Source organism: Manis pentadactyla, chromosome 2 (assembly GCF_030020395.1).
Source record: "Manis pentadactyla isolate mManPen7 chromosome 2, mManPen7.hap1, whole genome shotgun sequence".
In the NCBI taxonomy this organism is placed as follows: domain Eukaryota; kingdom Metazoa; phylum Chordata; class Mammalia; order Pholidota; family Manidae; genus Manis; species Manis pentadactyla.
In genome coordinates this window covers 152,795,989-152,816,937 of record NC_080020.1, presented here as the reverse complement: position 1 = coordinate 152,816,937, position 20,949 = coordinate 152,795,989, and the positions used below count along the sequence as shown (strand labels likewise).

The 20,949-nt window shown below is 40.9% G+C and overlaps 1 protein-coding gene across 2 annotated transcripts; it reads right to left on the bottom strand.

Annotated features, from left to right (window-relative positions):
• Positions 1-10,111: 10,111 nt before the first annotated feature.
• LYG1 (lysozyme g1) lies at positions 10,112-19,630 on the bottom strand. 2 transcript variants are annotated; one of them, XM_057497564.1, is made up of 7 exons: positions 19,568-19,586; positions 17,825-17,952; positions 15,510-15,576; positions 13,428-13,532; positions 12,320-12,513; positions 10,576-10,708; positions 10,112-10,380 (listed from the first exon to the last, which is right to left on the bottom strand). In XM_057497564.1, the coding sequence occupies exons 3-7, from the start codon at positions 15,550-15,552 to the stop codon at positions 10,262-10,264; spliced, it is 594 nt and encodes a 197-aa protein (XP_057353547.1). In that variant the 5' UTR covers positions 15,553-15,576; positions 17,825-17,952; positions 19,568-19,586; the 3' UTR covers positions 10,112-10,261. The 2 variants fall into 2 exon arrangements, with proteins under 2 accessions (XP_057353547.1, XP_036735840.2); XM_036879945.2 differs by lacking the exon at positions 17,825-17,952 and having other exon boundaries at positions 19,568-19,630.
• Positions 19,631-20,949: the final 1,319 nt, after the last annotated feature.

Here is a 20,949-nt window from a genome sequence, read left to right as displayed (position 1 = left end):
GGTACCTAGAATTATCATGTATATAAATGTTGAATCACTGTGTTGTACACCTGAAACTAATGTAATGCAATACTGTTGTCAACTACCCTTCAATAAAAAAAAAAAAAAGAGTAATAATAAATCCATAATAACCCAGAACCAAAAACCTAGAAAAAACCAACTTAATAGGGTTGCAATAGGGAGAGACCAAAGAATGTGAGACTATGTTAATTTCTTTCTTGTTTAGGGAGAGAGAGAAATATGAATTTTTAAATTGCAGGAAAGAGTTAAAAAGAAACATAAAATGAGTAGGCAAACCAAAATAATGAATTAAGATGATAAAAGTAGACCCAAATTCATGATTAATTATAATAAAAATAAAATAAGCCCCGCCATTCATTCATTGAGTTTATTGACAAGTTAGACATTTAAAAAAAATGTAAATGAATCCTATTCACAAAAGATAAACTTAAAGTCTAAGGATATGCAAATATTGAAGGTAAAGGGATGAAAACTACATTTATTGCAAATATTAACTAAAATAAAACTGGTATGACTATATTATATCAGAGAAATGGCCTGAAGATAAAACACATTAGTAGAAATGGAAACACTACATGAATGACAAAGATTCAGTTCATTAATAAGATGTAACCATGTTAAACATGTAAGCACCTAATAAAATAGCCTCAAATTATATTGTGAAATTTGATAGAACTACAGAGAGAAATTAATAGGTCTACCTTCTTAGTAAACAAATTTCAACTTTCGTCCCTTGATTATTGATAGATGGCTTATTAGCCATCTGTATATATTCTTTGGAGAAATGTCTAAATAAGACCTTGGTCCATTTTTCAATTGGGTTGATGTTTGTTATTTTGTTGAGTTTTAGGAGTCATCCTAATAGGTATGAGGTATATCTTATTGTGATTTTGATTTGCATTTCCCTAATGACAGTGATGTTGAACATCTTTTCATGTGCTTAGTGACCATTTGTATATCTTCCTCAGAAAACTGTCTATTCAAGTCCTTTGTCCATTTTTGAATCAGATTGTTTAGTTTTTTGTTTTTGAGTTTTAGGAGTTTTCCATATATTCTGGGTATTAATTCCTTATCAGATATGTGATTTGTTAATATTTTTCCCATTCTGTGGACTTTTTAGTCTATTGATAGTATCTTTTGGTGCATAACATATCTAACTTTGAAGTCCAACTTATTTTTCTTTTGTTACCTGTACTTTTGGTGTCAGATCCAACAATTCATTGTCATATTCAATACTGTGAAGATTTTTCCTTATCTTTTTCTCTAAGAGTTTTATAGTTTTAGCTCTTAGGTTTAAATTTTGATCCATTTCTAGTAAATTTTTATACATGGTGTAAGGTAGGAGTCCAGCTTCATTTTTTTGCATGTGGATATTCAGTTCTCCCAGCACCATTTGTTGAAAAGACTACGGAATAGTCTTGGTACCCTTGTTAAAAATTATTTGACCAGAAGTGCAAAGGTTTTATTTTTGAACTATTATATTCCATTTGTCTATGTATCTTCTTTATGCCTGTACCACACTGATCTGATTGCTGTAGCTTTGCAGTAAGTTTTGAAAAAAGGAAATGGGAGACCTTCAACTTTGTTCTTCTTTTTCAATATTGTTTTGGCTATTCAGGGTCCCTTGAGATTCCATTTGATTTTTTAAATGGGTTTTTTATTTCTACAAAAAATGTTACTAGGTTTTTGATAGGGGTTGCAATGAATCTGTAGATCACTTTGGGTACTATTGACATAACAATATTAAATTTTCTAATCTATGACCATAGGATGTCTTTCCATTAACTTGTGGCTTCATTAATTTCTTTCAACAAGACTTTGCATACAATGTTTTATAGTTTTAGTGAACTTGCCTCATTGATTAAGTTTATTCCTTAGTATTTTATTCTTTTTGATGGTATGATAAATGGAACTGTTTCCTTCATTTCCTTTCTGGATAATTCATTTTTGTTGGTGATGCATAGAAATGCAACTGATTTTTACATGTTGATTCTGAAATGCAAAACTTTAGTGAATTCATTTATTAGTCCTAACAGGTTTTTTGGTGTGTTTGAGTGGGAGGAATCTTTAGAGCTTTCTGTGTATAATATCATATCATCTGCAAACAGAAATAATATTACTTCTTCCCTCACAATTTAGATGCCTTTTATTTCTTTTCCTTGCCTAATTGCTCTGGCTAGAACTTATATTACTATGTTGAATAAAAGTGGCAAAAGCAGGCATCTTTGTCTTATTTCTGACCTTAGAGGGAAAACTTTCAGTTTTTCAACATTGAGTATGTTGATAGCTATGGATTTTTCATATGTGGCCCTTATTATATTGAGGCAATTTTCTTCTGTTCTTAGTTTGTTGAGTGTTTTTAATCATAAAAGGCTGTTGAATTTTCTGAAATGCATCAACTGAGAAGATCATGTGGTTTTCTCCCCATTATATTCTTTTTATAAAGCTAAAAACTGAAATGAGAATGAGAAATTATATATAAAAGAAAGCAAGGAAATGATGAAGACAAGATTCATGCTGATAGTTATCCTGGGATGAGAAGCTGCAATGGTGGAGGAGAGGGAAAAATATATTTAGATGTAGCATATTTATTGTCAAAATCCTAGTTTTTATTTGGGGGCCAGAGGGGAGTCTATGTTATTATTAAATTGCTAAAAATACCTAACTGTATAATTAACTACATATAACAATATGTAACTATAACAATAAAATCAGGCCATATTTGGACTATTTGATGAGTGAATGTCATGAACCAATATTTATGAATTAATATAATTCTGATTCCTGAGTTCTGGGAAAATTTTTAAATCTAAAACTAAAAGTGGGAAAAACATATTATTTAGCATAAAGGAATTCACCATCAGAAGGACTACAAAGGAAATTATTAAATTTTTCCCTTAATTAAATTAAAAATAATCTCTTGAACCCCAAATTCCACTCCTAGGTATTTACCCAAGAGATGTGAAAAAGACAGAATCACAAAAAGAATTGTGCAAGAATGTTCATAGCAACTTTATTCCATAATAGCCCCAAACTAGGAACAACCCAGGTGACCATCAATAGAATGCATAAACCATTTGTGGTTAGAATATTAATTAATAATAAAAAGCTACAGATTACTGGCAAACACAAGACTATAGAGGAATTTTGAAAATATTTTGCTGAGTGAAAGCAGCATTATATAAAAAGAATGGGTAGTATGTATTCCATTTAAGTGAAATTCTAGGACAGAAGAAAAATTCATCTGTGTTATGAAGAATCTGAGCATTAGTTCCCTTGGCAGGATATTAATTGGGAAAGGGTATGAGAGAACTTTCCGGAGTGATGGCAGTGCTCTGTACCTGGGCCAGGATTTAAGTTGTATAGCAGTATCCATTTTTTGGAACTCAGCAAATGGTACACTTAAGATTTATGCATTTCATTGTGTGTAAATCTGACTTCAAAAGAATAACAACAATAAAGAGCCATGAATAAATGTTGAATTCCTGTTACTGTTAATCATATTACTGACATATTTGGGAGGTAGTGTAATGATGTGCCGGAGTCCAGCTCCAGCCGAGGGGTGGGATGCCCGAAGGTGCAGGACGGAGTCGGCGCACAGAGAGACAGGACGCGGAGTCAGTTGGAGTTGGTCTCTCGACAAAGTGCTGATGACATCTTTCTTTATACCATTTTGCAGAAGGATATGATTATTTTTTATTTGTTCTTTTGATTAATAAGTATAGGCAAGCTTTTTTCTTTCTGTTTCTTTCTAATCTATACATGGTTAGCCAAGTGTCAGACAGGTGACCTTTCTCTGTTCCTTGACCTAAACTTTTCTTAGCAACATGTACTCTATTGTGTTTCTCGTTTCTATGCAAAGTGGTTTCTATGTAATACATGTGACCGCAGAAACATGCAGCATGTAGCAGTAACTATGGAGTCTATCAGCTCAGGGTGAAAAATAGGTTACCCACTGCTACAGTTAGCTAGGCAGGTATTATCATCTGTATTTCTAGAAGCTTTAATACATTTATAATCAATTGAAAACCATAAATTCATATCTTCATCATACACCCCTTCATAGGGCACAGTAGGCAGCAAAATAACTTTCTTTATCTTATCCATATTTCTCTTCCCTTTGAGTGGATACCTTTATATGCGAATCCCACATTTCCTCCTTACGTTTATTTTTTTTAATAAAATGCTGAAGTAGCACGTAGATGCAAGATAAAGACAGAAAGCATGATTTAGTGCTGTAAGAAGGCAAGTGTAGATGATCAGGTCTGTGCCTATAGACTAGGTATTAACCCAAGTTAGACAAGGGCAACAAAACATCCATGGGTGTAGAAGATTTCTCTCACAACTCGGGGGGTGAGGTTCTAAGCCTCACCTCTGTTGGCCCCCAGTGTCTCACCTGATGGCCCCCTGCAACTGTGCCTGTCTTAGGTTGTTCCTCCCTTGAGGAATCTTACCCATCTCTGGCTAACCAGTCATCTTCTGGGGCCACACAGGGAGATGTAAAGCTGGTAAGTGAGAGAGAAGTAATGTTCTTCGAAAAGGTTAGTTTTTCACTTCTTTGCAGATTTATGCCCTGTGGCTTCTATGCCCAGCACTTGTCTTGAGGTATCTTTACCACTCAGAAGAGTTATGGTACTTGGTAATTTCACGTATGAGGCACGAATTCTAGTAAAGGGCTGAAAATAGGAAGGAAGAAGAGAAGCTATAGAAGTAGCAGATGGAAGAAAACAGGAGAAGATGGATTAAGTGTCAGGCAGGGTTATTCCATTCAGCAATCTCTCATAACTATTTCCTTAATTTTCCTTTATAACTCTTCATCACTAATTTCACTAGCATTGCAAACAAGGGGGGCATTCCCACTTAGGTGGAGATGGGGTAGTCAATGTTTGACTAACTACCTGCAGGTTTTGGTATTCCATGCCAAGATCGCCATCTGGCCCCTGCGTGTTCCATTCTTCAGGAGCACTGTCATGAAAAGCGTCTGGGAAATTTATGTTCTCCTCCTTTCCGTGCTGCTTATCAAAGGTTAGCTTAACCCTTGGCAAAAATGCAAGCAAAAGCAAAGCCAGTAGTATAATGGAGAAAAACAAAATCAAGGTGGGTAATAAGGGGAGCCAGCTGTGAAGGCCCCTGCTGCAGGGGCCTTCCTCCAGCCTGAGTTTTGCTACACAGCTTGAGTAGCATGGCTCCCGCCAATCATGTCTGCAAATTAGTCTGAAATGACTGAAAAAAAAAAAAAGATGTATTGATGGGTGGATGGAGGATAAAGAGGTGAATAGATACGTGATAAGGCACATATAGCAAAAGGTTAAGGGGTAGAATCTAGGTGGTGGGTATATGAGTACTCACTATAAAAACTTTTAACTTTCTGGTATGTTTGAAAATTTCCATTATGAAATGTAGGAGTGGAGAAGAATGTCAACGATATAAACTTGTATTAGGAAATTTATTAAATAACAATACATTCATATAACATAATTAAATACAGTGAAACAATAAAAAACAAATTTTGCTGCTTCAAAGATGTGTGAGAAGGATGAAGTAGAGATGCTTCTGCTTTGTGTGTGTGTGTGTGTGTGTGTGTGTGTGTGTGTGTGTGTGTGTGTAATTTATTTCTAGTTTCATACCATTGTGGTCTGAGAATCTGCTTGATAAAATTTCAGTCTTTTTGAATTTGAGGCTCTTTTTTGTGGCCTAGTATGTGATCTGTTCTGGAAAACATTTTATGCTCACTTGAGAAGAATGTGTATCCTGCTACTTTTGGGTGGAATGTTCTGTAGATATCTTTAAGTCCATCTGATCTAATGTATTGTTCAGTCCCTCTGTTTCCTTACTTATTTTCTGTCTGGTTGATCTGTCTACTGATGTGAGTGGTGTGTTAAAGTCTCCTAATATAAATGTACTGCAGTCTATTATTCCCTTTAATTCTGTTACTATTTGTTTTACATATTTAGGTGCTTCTATATTGAGTGCATAGATATCTATAATGGTTATATCCTCTTGTTGGGCTTCTGCTTTTTATAATTTTCATAGAATTATATAGAATTAGTAAAAATATATAGAAATGACATAGAGTTAATAGAATTATTGAAAATTCTATTTTCTTTCTAGGTGTTTATATTACTTGGATAAAAATATAGAGGGAGAATTACAGAAAATTTTCAAAATAAAAGACAATTGATTTTTTTTGTTTGGGAAGCAGTTATATTTATCTAATCAGGTAATCTACTTGATTCTGCAAACTGATTAATATTCCAAAATATAACCAGGTTTGTTTAGAGGTAGGGAAGACTGGACACTATTTTGATAGTGATGGTATTAGTTATCTATTATGGTGTAACAAAGTACCACAAACTTAGTGGCTTAAAACAAATGGATTTATTATCTCATGGTTTCTGAGTCAGGAATGAGGCAGAGCTCAGCTGGATCCTCTGCTTCAGTGTCTCTCATAAGGCTGCAAACAAGGTGTCAGCCGGGGCTGGAGTTTCATCTGAAAGCTCAACTGTGGAAGCTTCACAGTTCACTCATGTGATTGCTGGTAGGATTCAGTTCCTTTTGAGTTGTTGCGATGAAGGACTCAGTTCCTAGTTGGCTATTGGCCAGAGGATTCCCTCAGTTCTTTGCCACACAGGCTTTCCTAAGATGGCAAATTATTTCATCAAAGCCATCAGGGACAGAGTTTGCTAGCAAGACAGAAGTTACAATCTGATGTAATGCAATCACAGAAGTGACATCTCATTATCTTTGCCATATTCAAAAAAGGTTATAATTCCCACCCACAGTCAAGGGGAGGGAATTATATGGGAGTATGAACACTAACCAGAGGGGATCATAGAGGGCATCTTAGAGTCTGTTTGCCACACTGTCGGTCTACTTGAGTCTACAACCACATTCTAGGTATCATATGAACAGCAGAAACCAGGAATTCTGGTTGAAAATTCTTGATCCACAGAGAAAACCCTAGACTCTCAACAGAATGCTCAACTTTTTTTCAGATTTCACACCAACAGAAATAAAAGTTCCTTGGAGTAGAAAAAAATAATTCTGTAGGTAATCAGATGGTGCACTTTTAGGAGCTGTCACCCAATCAATCACCAATATGTCAATGCTATCTCCTAAGTCTCTTTCAAACTCACATCCTCCTCTCTGTTTCCTCTGCTATTTCCTGGTTCAAGCCCTGTAAAGAACAGCCTCCTCACTCATCTTCATGCCTTCAGGCTTGTGTCTCTGCTATCTGCCCTCCCCCAGTTATAGGAGTGATTTTTCCAACATGCATTTCTGATCATATCCTAGGCTTGAAATCCTTCAGTGATTCCTTTTACCTTTGGAACAAATTCTATGGTTCTTGTTCATAATCTGGCTCCTACTGAACTGTCCATTCCCATCTCCCAGAATTCCCTGTTTTTGCAATTCAGGCTCTAGCAATATGCAGTCACCTACATTTTTTCAAGAAGCACAAAGCTTTTCAGGCTACCATGCCTTTGGTTATATTTTCCCTAAAGCCTAATATGCTTGTTCCTATTATGTCCTGTTCAACTTTTAGTCAAAATGTCATTATGTAGTGGGTCAAAAGCTAGGTCCAGGTAAGGATGGTGTTTGAACACATGCATATAATTTTGCTCCTTGCAAAATTCCATTAAAGCTACCATTAAGGATTTTTTATTAGAAAGGCTTAAATCAACAGGATGAAGAATCTACCAACTTTGCTGTAAGTATGTATGATGTAGAGGCAGAGCAGAAATTCTGGTTGAACATTCCTAGTCCTTGGAGAAATTCCTAGACTCTGATAGATAAAAGTAACAAAATTGTGAAAGCTGGAAAACAGAGAGATAAGCAGTCACTGATAAAACAAATGGTAAGACAGTAAAATCCTATCTCGGCAGTGGGGAAGCAAAGAGTTTCTAGAAGGGAGGAAGGGATATATCATATACAAAGGATTAAAATCTAAATGACCTTAGGCTTTTCAAGAGTAACCCTAGAAGCCAGAAGACCAAGGAGCAATGCCTTCGAAAGTTTAAAGGAAAATTATTTCAAAACTAGAATGTTGTACCAAGCCAAATCAACAATTCATGTGAGTAGAAAAAATGATACCCAGATACGAAAGGTCTAAAAAAAATTTACCTCCTACTAATTGTTCTTAGGAAGCTGATGGAGGATGTGCTCCATCAAAACAAAGGAGTAGCTAGAAAGAAGGATGTGCAAGATGTAAGGAGCAACATACACCAGCTGCAAAGGACTGAGGGTAAAGGGCATCGCAGGATGCCTTCTGATTTACCTCAGATAGGAGCAGGTCAGAGGCTTCAGAAAGACTCTCTGAAAGGAGTTGAGTTAGTTTAGAGTTGAGTTAGTGATAAGCATAGACAAAACTAAGGCATCAAGCAAACAAAGGGTGATTATTAATTATTAATTCCATGGAAAACAAAGGTTATTCAAGAAAGTAAAGTGATATTAGGTCACCACACACCACATTGTAAACTGTGTTTGTATAGTGTCTGCTCTGGGACAGAACCGTTTTGCATAATGCTCACAATTCACAATCTCTAGGAAGAAATCTGTGGTGTTCTGATGAAAACCTTGTACTTCAAAAATAAAAAACAACCTTTGATGCGATTAAGACTTATTCTGGGACACTGGCTCCCAGACACCAGTGGTCATGAGCAGTTTCCATGGGCCCCTGACCCAAAGGGTGAGCCCCCACCGTGTCTGTACCTTGGGCACAAGTGTAATTGCCTGCCATCCCCAACTAAATTTTATGATTTCACAGTTCCTGAGGGCGGACTCTGATATGGTGCCTCTTATAGGGCTGAGCACATAGCAGTTGTTTAAAAAAGCTCTGCTTGAAATGATAACTGTTCCAGAATGACTCTCTGTAAAGTGCTGATATCATACCTTTGATAGGATGGGACATTAATTACTTTTATGGAATACAACCTCTTTAATTAACTAGTTTACCAGGATAGTGCATGGTCAGGGTCTTTGAGGGCAGCTCCAACTGATGAGTCGCCATCCCATGGCTTGGCTCTTGAGGGACCCAAACAAGGGGATAGTTTAGCTGAGCTGGGGAAGCCTGGGTGTAGGAAGAGATTCTGTGGTCCAGGAAAGGAAGAGGTAAACTTAGATGGCAGGGAGACTGTCCTCGGGTTAAGATAATGCCACCCTGCAGGTGGGGCTGGCCACTCTCTTAGCCTTTTTCTCATCAAAAGTTCTCGATTAAAATTTTAAATTATGATGTTGCTCCGGGAGGAGGGGGTTCCCTGCTCCCGGCAAGTTCACTATGAATTCTATGAGACAGAATAATGACAATGGAGTGCTAGGGTTAAAAGGGGCTCATACCAAGTTTTATTCTCCCGGCAATCACCTGGCTATGTACAAGCGTCAAGCCCGTTTCCATCTCTGGCCCAACTACAGCCTCTGCTCTTCCCCCTTCCTAGCACCGGGGCTCTGTGGCTCCCCCTCCTGCTTCCTCTCTCCTCCGCTCCCATCGCTCCCCCCTTCCCGCCCCTACCACCAGGAGGAATTCTGCGAGCAGGTCTCTATGGTGACTGCGGACACCCAGCCAACTGCGTCCAGGAGCTTGTGCGTTTCCTCTCCACCCCTCCCCTAGGCTGGTACTTCGCGGGCTGACAGTTCGCTCCTGGCGGCTCTATCACTGGTAAGCATACTGCTGCACACGGGTATGAAGCAGGCTCTTTTATGTATACAATAGGCAATATTAGAATCGGGGGAGTTGAAAATCTTGGGCATGAAATTTCTTTTTTCTCTACATATGATTTTTACCAAAGAAATCAATGATAGAATGGCCCAATAAAATACCATGTGCCCAGTTAAATCTGGATAAGCAATGAATAATTTTTAAATATAGATATGTTCCAAATAGGGCATGGGATTTATGCTAAGAAATTTATTTGTCATTTATCTGGAATTCAAATTTAACTGGACTTCCTGTATTTTTATTCGCTAAATATGGCAGTGTTAGTCAGTGAGGTATAGGATTTATTTAATGGAAATCTACATTACAGCTAACTTCCATGGAAATACCCTTAAAAAGACACAGCCTTTAATTTATCCACACACACAACTGACTAAAAAATGCAGAAAATAATTCTTCTTTTAATGTGATTCATGTTATATTAATGGCCTTCAGGTCAAACTCAGATTCACAGCTACAAGCCCCATTAGCTAGTTTTATCTGTGGACTCATAGGGGCCTCCTGTGTGATGATTTGGGTTTGATCGAAGCATTAGAAGCCGTGTCTCTTGAAGTACTTGGCTCGTGCAAGGACATCATTGCAGAAGTCGCAGCTCAGGTCCTGGCTGCTTCTGATGTAACCAGCACCTCCCACATAGGCACAGAGTCCACCTGGAATTTGTGAGATTGGTTAGTACTGACCCCACAGCCCGTCACTGCTTCTGCATGCTCAACAGTTAACTTAGATTCTCTTTCTTCATTACCTATCAAGAGGCAGCTGAGGTTTGGGGGAATCTGGTACAATGTATTTCTTCTGTCCCTGCTGTTTCCATGTTGTGAAACCACTGCCACTTGGGTTATACCTACCTCTCAGGCACTGGTCAGGGGACCAGGCTGGGAACTTCCTCTGGATTTCTTTGATTTTTACAGTCAGAACCTCAGTTATCTGGAAAATCTGGGACTCGCTGATCCAGCTTGTAGGAGCATAAAGGGCAGGCTCCTAGGGAGAGGGACACAGAGAACATGGCAGGTGAGCCAGGTGAGGGGTGACGCAGCTCCACAGGGTGAGCTTTACCTTTTCATTTCCCTCCTTTTTCTCTCCACCTTTGCTGGAACCAGTGTCACCTCTAATCTCCCTGGGGATAAAAAGTAAGGCTACAAGCTTTGGGCAAAGGAAGGGACAGTCAGACATTTCATGGCTGCTTCCGTGTAATGGAGAGAGGCGGTGTCAGAAGTCAAAGGGGACAGAGGCAGCGTAGGTACAAGCCTGATGCCCCCGTCTTGGTGCTGCACATGCAAACTCTTCAAACAAGTCACAAAGGAGTTTTCCATCTGTACTTGTAGTTCTCCTTCCAAATAATCTGAAAGCCTAAAGACACTTCTAACTTCCTATATGCCTTTAGTATCTTGTAGATTCTCATCCCAGATAGGTTTCACCATATTTGGGAGAAAAGTCTGACTCTGGGGAGTTTTTTCTTCATCTTCAAAGGAGACAGACTCATCCTTTTCCCAAGAATGAGATTTCACAAAAGAGGCCAAACAGGGCAGCAAAAAATGACTCTGGTGCTCACATGGCCAGTGTTGTGCTTGTTCCCCATTCTTGGCTGCAGTCTCCTCCTAAATGCACTTCCTCTCTTGTAAAGGATGGATTACATCCTTCTCCCACACCCCATCTTATCAGGTTGTTGGCTGGGTTCCCAAATCAAAATAACATAAAGTATTTGAAAGTGCTTTTAAATTTTTTGTGATACTATATAATTTACACTTAACAAATTATTAATTTAATGCAGTTTTTAATTACAATTTAGGTAATGCATACTAAGTACTAATGGGAAGCCAATTTGAAGATCATCGAGGAATAAATTTTCTTAGAGTTTAAAGATGACCACAGTACTTATAGTTTTCTCAACAACTCCAATACCAGTGTGAAATGCAACAGAAAAAACTCACAGCCTCGTTGTCTCCTTTGCCATCACTGATTCCCCCAGAGCAGAGTTAATTTGACAGTAGGGTCAGTGCCCAATTCCTTGGATGTCTTTATCAGACAAGTGAAACCAAGTACAATTAGTGCAAAAATAAAACTTGATCTTCAGAACTAAGGTTCATGTAGGAAGAAGACAAGGGAAAAGGAACTCAGTATTTGTTGAGAATCTACCAGATACTAAGTACTTTTTCACATTATTTCAATGAATCTTCATAACAATGAGGAGGGCACTTTATAGGTGAGAAAACTGAGACCCAGAGAGGTTAAATGATTTATCCAAGGTCACACAGTTACAAAACAACAGAGCAAGGATTCAGTCTATGATCCTTCTCCTAGGAGCACAACTGCCTTATTGGAAATCCAGACTAGGGTACCATCGATGATATCCTGGAAATGCAGCATCATTTGCTTTGAAAAGAAATAGTGGCTCAAAACAGAGCAGAAATGTTGCTGCTCATATCCCTCAGGCAGAGTCATGGCTCTCACAGCTCCAGGGAGCACCTTTCACTCTGTGCTCTATACATCTGTGCTCCAGGGGTACCATCAACAACAATAAATGTCAAGGTGTCCCCTTAGAGTTGTGCCATGCAGCACAATGGCCTCATGTCATAACTTATGGAGGGTTACCTGCACCACACCGATTCCACTGTCCACGTTGCCCACATTGAGCAGAACATTGCCACCATGAGACTCCCTGGATAGGACACCAGCGATCACTGCAGGATCCATGCAGTACTTTTGGCCAACGGTCTGTATCATGGGTTGATGTGTCAGTAGGACTGGCATGTCTATTTCAGCCAGTCTTTCAGAAGCACGAACTCCTAAAGCAAACACAGAAGGAAAGAGGAGGCTTGGTGGGACTTACACTGAAATGGGAGACCAGAAGGAAAGGGAAAACAGACTCCAAAGATCTGGGCAGCAGTCTAGGACTAGGACGGCTGTATTTCAGAAATGTATTTTAGAAATCCCTAGTGACCATTCCTAGACCTCAGATTATGATTCTCCTCTAAGTCTGAGCTGGCATCCTCTGAGACAGTGTCCTTTGGGGCTGCCAGTGCCCCTGGGCTGGGCTTGCAGGGGCTGCTCTGACCACCCTGGAAAATTCCATGGGCACAGACACCAGGGGCTCCATCCTAAGCACCCCAGAGTTAGCCAGTAAAATGTGCCTGCCCCTTAGCTATCAGTCCTCAGAAAGCTTCCCTGACAGGTTTGCTCACTCTTTTACCTACCTTTCCACATTAAAGTGAGCTCTAACTTTTATGAAATAATAAGACTGTAGGGCCAAATGAAAATCAATACTGATTCATCTGGCTGGTCCACTTACCTTCTCATGGTAAATTCTAAAAACCAAGAATTTTTATGGTTTTAAAAGCACTTTTATCTACATCATATCAACCAGCGTTTATGACACGGTAAAGTAAGTCCTGTTATTTGCCTTTCCACGGCGGCTCAGAGGAGCTCGACATGTTGAAGAACCAGAGCCAGACCTCAGACAAGGCCTTTGGGCTGCGCACCTGGTGCTCTTCCCACCCTTGGGGGAGCTGTGGGAAACAGCGGGCCCCAAATAAAAGGTTATGTCAAGAGGATCAGACTGGTGGGGAGGGTGGGAGACATGGGTGTGGGGTATCAAGGAAAGGGTCAAAATCCTGCCGAAGCCACCTTTGCCACAGGAAGTCACTATTCAAGAGAAAGAGAAAGCAGGGGAGGGCAAGGTGGATGACAATTTTATAATTACCACAGAAGTTCAGGCCCTGAAGTCTTCCAGTCCCGCAAGACACCCCGGGGGTGTCAAAGGTTCGGATATTTCCATAGCATCCCCAGTTGCTGCTTTCAGATGAGTCTACAAATTGAGAAAATTTCAACCTAAGGCATTGAACTAGAATAGTTCTGATCATCCTTCTGTCCATGAAGGCAGAAGCATTAGGAAAAATAACTTGGCTAAAATAAAAAAACAACAATATCACTCTGAAACTGAAACACTTTTGAAATTCACAGTATTGTCACAAAGAAATTACCATGCAAACCTCTCTGATACTACATTCTCACCTCCTACCCTGCAGACAGGAGGAACTGCAGCAACTGCTACAGCATGCAAAGCTCTGGGGCTGTCCAGTGCTCTTGGGTCAGTGAGGTTACCCGTTCCCTGAAAACAAGTTTTCCTCTCATATCGTCTGTGATCTCTCCACACTTCAGCAGAGACTCCTGACTCACTGGTCTGGTGAGACATTTATGTTTGCTCTGGAGGAACACATATGAAAGCTCCCTGGGATCTTACCCCAGACACCAAGTGAAGGCGGTGCTCATAAACTGGGGCTTCGAGGTGGCTTCTCCTGTCCTTGGGTGCTCTTCCTACATGTGTGTCTGAGACAGCAAAGCTGGGTAGAAGATGTAGTGAGGCCCGGGACCAGGGCTGCCTGGGCAGGGGGGCCGGGAGCTCCTTTTCTGCACTCCCCCCTTTCTCTCTGTGCCCTCCATCTCTCTGCTTGCCTACTGGTCCATTCCAGTCACTGAAGGGGAGAAGTGGTCTCACTGTTTCACTACTGTGGGATTCCACAAAGGCTATGGAGGAGGCGGGCATTCTCTGGTTGTTATAATTCACACCAGGAGGGTGGTTGAGCCAGTAACAAAATACCTATGGTGGCAGAAAATTGCTGCTCGAGAGAAACATCACAAGCCTGAAGGACTTCTCATTAGATTATTCTTTTCTATTTATTTTATTATTTGACTGAAGTAGGTTATATTTTCTTAATGATTTTCTGGTCTTTGGAAACATGTCTATTGCATATCATCATATGTGTATTGTATGCTTTTGTAAATGCATTTTAAGATTCTACTTTCTGAGAACCTCATGGGGTTAACATCTGAAAATACTAGTGTTTTGGAGTAAATACTTCTACTTTATTAACTTTTGATAAATAACCTGAGAGAAATGAAATGAAAGGACCTAGTTGTGTATGAGTATGCTAAAAATTAAATGAGCCAGGGTGTCCCTTTTTATTTTTTGATCAGTACTTTTATCTTTGTAATCGGTGACAAATCCCTTAATAGTAATTGGTCACTCATCAGTCTCTGTCCTCTAGCCTTTCTCTGACCATATTTTTTGCTCCTCAGATTCCCCTATATTCCCAAAGTTTCTTTTAGGAGTTTTTAAATATTTGTTGAAAGAGTCGGTCAATGAATGGATGAGTTTAAAACCAATCTGACAAGTTTTTAGATCATAGATCCAGGAAAATATTTGCGTCTCTTGAGAAACTAGCTTCTTCCTTTTACTTATCAAAAACCATATCCTTTCCCTTTTTGCGCCAACTACAAGAATCCTTAGGATGAAATCTGAAATTCAAGCATGGCAACTGTGTCATGTTTGTGGTTATGTCCATGGTTAGCTATATCAGTGGTCAACTAGTCACATCTCCTTGATCCCCTCGATGCTGGTTTCCTATCTGAATTACATTAGTCTTATTGTTATAGCAAGCCATCGCAATCCTTCTATGGGAGTATCTAGTCTATTAATAAATTCAGTGAGTCTTTTTGATAAAAGAGTTTTTATGGAGGAACAATGCACAGTTATCAATGTTATCAATATTCAAAGTCTGCCTCAAGCAACATTGTTTGAAGCTTACCTCACAGTCTGGAGAGCCCCCCCAACTTTTGTGGGGTGTCCAGAAAGAGGCTACTTGTCAGGTACTACTACTAACTCCAGTTTTTGTGGGACAGCTTAGGAGAAATAGAACATTTTATCATAACAGGATTATCCTTCTGTTCCTATGCTTATCCCTCCTACCTCCAAGATGACTTGAGAAAAATGAAATATACCCACCAGTAAAGGCAAGGAGGCTCAGAAGCAGCCACAGAATAGACATACTGATGGTCTGGCGCTATGGGTCCTAAAATGATTAAAACAGAAATTAGCTTGAAGACGTGAAAATATCAGTCATCATCATAACAACATGTAATGTTCTATAAAAATGTGTAAAAAAAAGAAAGGAACAAGCTTCCCCATGTTTGGACTAAGAAAGGTAATTAATGGAATCAATGAAAAAAGTAAAAAGTATGTGCTCCATCCATCCTTTCCATTAGCATAAAAGTGAAGAGATTCCTGCTCACCCACAGGGACTCACCACATTATCCAGTTACCACAGGGTAATTATTTAAGAAACCGAGATATTTTGAATCTCGACTCTGAGGAACTTAGTACCCTGACTCCAGATCCTGAAAAGCACATTTCTGATGCAAACACTTTATCCAACAGGCTTTTTTTAAATCAAAAGATAGTTCTCGAAGGAGAATATTTTTTCTTTAAAAAAAATATTTTTATTAAGGTACCATTGATATTCAATTTTATGTAGGTTTTGTATGAGCAACATATGGTTACTACATTCACCCATATTATCAACTCCCCCCACACATCCCATTGCAGTCACTGTCCATCAGTGTAGTAAGATGCTATAGAGTCATTACTTGTCTTCTCTGTGCTACACTGCCTTCCCCGTGCCCCCCACCTACATTATGTGTGTTAATTATAATGGCCTTTAATCCCCTCTCCCTCCCTCCCCACGTGCCATCTCAACCCCTTCCCTTTGGTAACTGCTAGTCCTCGAAGGAGAATTTTGTATTAGTGTTTCTCTTAATTTGAGTTCTTTTTTTCTTCAAATTAGAGGAGAGGTTACACTTTCCTCTGTGCCTTGGAGCAAATTCTTTGCTTTGGATGGAGAAGCAGCTGGTGGATAGTTCCCACTGCCGTGACCTCCAAGCCTGGGAGTCTGACCCCCATGGCCATCTTGAGCCATGTTCCCATTCTCCCTCTGTAAAACTCCTGTGCAAGAAAAACCTGAGCAGAGCCCATGGGGGAAGGAGAGAGAGGCCATTCCCATCAGCAAAGTCAGATCCCCAGGACGTCAGAGCATGGGCAGGTCCAGGATCGAGCTCATAAGGGGCCCGCTAGACCAGGAACTCACGACCTGTCACCACCGAGCACCTGCTATCCTAGTGGCTCTCATGTACTTTCTTTCTCACCCCAAGCAATCCTCTAATCACCTTCCATGTGTACAAAGGGCCCTGGTTCCCCAGCTAGCTACCAAACCAACACACTAGTGCCTCCTGGAGTAGTGGTCAGTTGACCCCAGGGATCCCCGCCTCCCTGCAGCCCCTCACACTGCGGCATGGCCCAGCCCCTTCCCCTCGGGCCGCTGAGCCTGGCTACCTATCATTTACTCGTGTTACTAGCAGGAACGTGCATATAAAAATGGCACTGGACACTCTCTAGCGCTCTTCTCATCTCTTTGGTTTTAAGGTTATTCTGAGGGATGCTTCCTTCCAGACACCCCGGGACAGATAATGTCTCCAGATGCAGGGGAAGTATTAAGGAAGTCATTTAAATTGAGTTTTCTCATACCAAGGGGTTTACATGCCCCTCAGACACAGCCACACTCTTTGTTTCTCTTCCCTACAACATCGGAATGGTCTCCCTGACTCCCCTTAGTTGAGCAGCGAATGTCATGCTCAGTCCTAACACTGTAAAGAGACGGGAACTTGGATTCTCTCTGTGTCTGCAGGAACTTAGGTTCAGTCATGTAAAGGAATCATTTATTCACTCACTGAGATCCCAGCACTGGATGGGAGAGGACCCTCAGTCCCAGGAAAAAGAATGACATGCGAGCCACTTAGGTACAGGAAAAACTCAGTCTCGTGAAAGCTGATCTTACCAGAGGCTTCCCACTGCCTTTACGGAAAGAACTCTGCCGAAAAACACTGCTTGCATGCAGAGGCTAAACCCAGGGCATTTTACTGTTTTTGCTCCTTTTCCAAGGAACAAAAATACTTCCTTCTTGGAAACCCAAATGGAAGGACTTAGTTTTTATTGCCACATGAAAGCTGCCTCATTCTCCAGGCATGGAACTAAGTATCTGTTGAGCAAGCACTTGAATGAAAACAGCCCATGTAAATACACAGGGCAATTACTTAGAAGCACAGTTACTTCTGTCATTTTTTTCAATTAGGTCAGGAAAGAGCAAGAAGTGACAATGGAAATAAATACAGCAAATTGAAGCAACCCAAACTCTGTGACGCAAAAGTACTCTAGAGAAGGGCTTATTGAGGCAACTGGTGTGTGCTCAGGGAGTGTCTGTCAGTTACCTGTGACTCAACTGTTAATGCCCGTGTGGCTCTCTAAACTCCAAACTATTATTAGAATGTCAAGCCAACGCAGTCCTGCGCTCTTGAAAACGAGCCCAGTATCTGTGGTGTATCCCTCTTCTCCCTTCCTGGAGAGAAACGCCGTGATGAGCAGTACAGGGGTGTCAGCACGCTGGACAGCCAGCCTGCCGGGCACCCCCTCACGGCCAGGTCAAGTCCCTGGCAGCTCTACCCACCCTCTGTCCACTGAAGCCTTTGAAATTCCCAAAGCATTGTTTAGATTTGTAAAGCATAGTGGACCGTTTCTTCCTCCCTTAAACAATTTTTATAGAAAAGGTAGAAATAAAGGTCTTGGGTTTTCGTAGTTCTCTCCTGTAGACCTCCTGTGCCTTTTCCACGAAAGCTGCCCTAGATTTTGCCATCAACCACAGCCATCCCAGGTCCTTAGGGCCCTCCAGCCAGCCTGAAACGTGCTGTGTTAATCCCCTGTGGTGCTGGGAGGCAGAGGGGGCCTGCCCCATCGTGGCTGCCGCGTGATCCTGGAGCGAGAGAACTGCTCTGCACGTTTGCATCAGGTGAGCCTCCCGCTCCACTTTGTATCGTTGCTAACTCCTCTCTCCCTCCTGCTTGCTCCCTGGGGGCTGATGGCCTTTCCAGGAGCATCTCGTCATCGTCTCATGCCTTCCTGCTGTCCTAGCCTTCCCTCCATCCTCACACACAGCCGCACCCCAGCCCATTGCCTCACAGACTGCTATGCGGCACCAGCCCTTAAACTAAAACAATAGCAAAGACAGTCACAGAAATATAAAATGTTTCTGCCACTGGGATCATGTTTTCTTGAAAATATCTAACTTTTTAGAGTGAAATCTAAGGCTCCTTTTAAATTCACTCTGTGCAGAGCTGCATTTTCACATGGCCTGTGAAAATACACACATGCCAAATTTGGATAGCAAGCAAGGAAGAGCTCAGAGGTTTGATTGTGAGCCTTTACTCTGCAAACGCTTTCCTTACTAAGAGAGACATAGAAGAGAGTTCCCTCTCTCCTCCCTCTGCCCATCTGGGATTCCCAGAGCTGAGAACTCCAGGAAAGTGCCTCTCCTGATGCTGGCGACTGTCCCAGGAACATCCTATTCTGAACGCAGAGCAAATCAAAGCCACCGTGGCTTCTCTGTCCCATCCAAGCCTCTTGGAGCTTGTCTTTCCTTTTCTCTGTCAAGCTTAAATTGATAGGCAGGTTGGCCTTAGTCTCAGCTTCTAGAACAAATATGACTATTATAGGACCATCACTTAAAGTTTATGAGGTTAATGGAATGTTGGCGGGAGTGTGGGTGGAGAGATCACCATCTGGCAAAATACAAACACCTCATTCCATTCTTCTGCTTTGGATTCATAAAAAAAAAATCCCTTTTGGCCTATTACAGCTTCTGCTAAAAGCACATATATTTCTCTTCTCCTATACTTTGTTTTGCACATGCCCATAAATCCCAAAAGAACTATATACTTGCATTAAAAGAAACCTGAATTTTTATAAGTATCATAATGAACAGGAAAAAATTCATTCTATCATCTGCATAATCTTTTGTAACTTGGGGTTTCCTCACAAGGCCCTGAAGTTTTTTCTGACTCCAACCTCTCTTGTTTACTCAGCCCCGAAGATACTCATTACCAATCCACCACCATAGACTGGATTTTTCATTCTAAATAAGCCTAGACAGAAACTGCGCCCCTCTGTCTTACACTCACCTGTCTTCAGTTAGCTCTTGTCCTTAGAGGCAGTCCGCCCACAGTGCTTTATATAGAGTCCCTGTCCTTCTTCCTCTTTTAAAAAGTATTGACTTCATCCTATTATGAAAAGGTTTATGGCTAAGTCTTATAAATGATAGTAATAATCATAATTACAAATACTTTGAACTTATACGGGCCCTTTTATTCAAGCATGTCCTGGGACTTGGCGAACATTAACCAATTAGTTCCTTACCTCACGTTAGAGGGCAAAGCATAATAGGAGGTTCGCTTGGACACTTCCGGGTCCAACGCTTGTTTTTATTTGCACCAGTTTCTGGGGATGGAGTCAGGGAAGGAAGGATGGGAGGAAGGAGAGTAGGGAGGGAGGAAGGAGGAAAAGGGAGGGAGGAAGGGAGGAAGGGAGGGAGGAAATTTAATTTGGAGTGTCGAGAATGTATTCTAGGTCTGTATTGCTGGCAACAGAGCCACACCTTAGGCTGGATGATGCTCTTGTATATATATATACATTTGTTACCTGGTTGGTTCCTAAATGTCTACCTCCATAAATACTTTGAGAGAGTTTATATGAAGTTTCCAGGAAGGACTCTTTGCCCCACATTGCTGAAGCATGAGTTTCTAACTAAAAGAGGGTGCCCCTCTATCACCACACCCTACATTCCAGCTTTACTAAAACACTTGGTTTCCCCCAACACAGCCCCATTATTTGCTCTATGCCTTTGTACAGGCTCTTCCCTCTGGCTGAAATGCCCTGAGGGATAGGGAGTGTCTAATTTGCTTCATAACCCCAACACCTAACACCTGCCTGACACATGAGATACTAAAGAAAACCCATGGAATAAATGTCTTGCTCAATGGCTGACTTGTTTATGACCCATCTCCCCTGCATCCCCTGCCTTCTTCCCTGACCCTGCTCAACCACAGCTAGAATGGAGCTCTGAGCAGGGAACTTGGCTGCTTCATTTATGATGACTCCTCCGAGCCCAGATCAGAGTCTGGCACATTGTAGGTGTTTGGTAAATATATGTTGAATCAGTCAATGCATGAAGAATTCCTACAACCTCACCGGCAAGATTAAGGCTCGCTCCCCAAGGCAGGTCCCAGGGTGGGCTCACGTGTCCTCATGTTCTGTGCTGCCCTGTGTATATTTCCATCACAGCACCTGGGTCACTTTTTTTGTTTTGTTTTGTCAGTCTGAAAACAACTTGGGGCAAGGATGAGGTCTTCCTGCATCCCTGAGATGGCATGTAAGAGGTATTCAAGAAACATTTATGGAATGAATAAATGCTTGAATTAAAAGATTACAACTTGGGAGTCAGTGACTTGGCACCTGCAACTAAGACTTCGGGAATTAGGAGGCTGCTGTTCTCTACCAGTGACTG

Excerpts from the sequence above, each read along its gene's own strand:
- LYG1 (XM_036879945.2), bottom strand. The coding sequence starts at position 15,552 with ATGTCTATTCTGTGGCTGCTTCTGAGCCTCCTTGCCTTTACTG. Across the intron at positions 12,514-13,427 it reads TCAGGGCCTGAACTTCTGTG|GAGTTCGTGCTTCTGAAAGA; the intron begins GTAATTATAAAA and ends TGTTTGCTTTAG. Across the intron at positions 10,709-12,319 it reads GTGGAATCGGTGTGGTGCAG|GAGCCTGCCCTTTATGCTCC; the intron begins GTAACCCTCCAT and ends CCCTCTCCCTAG.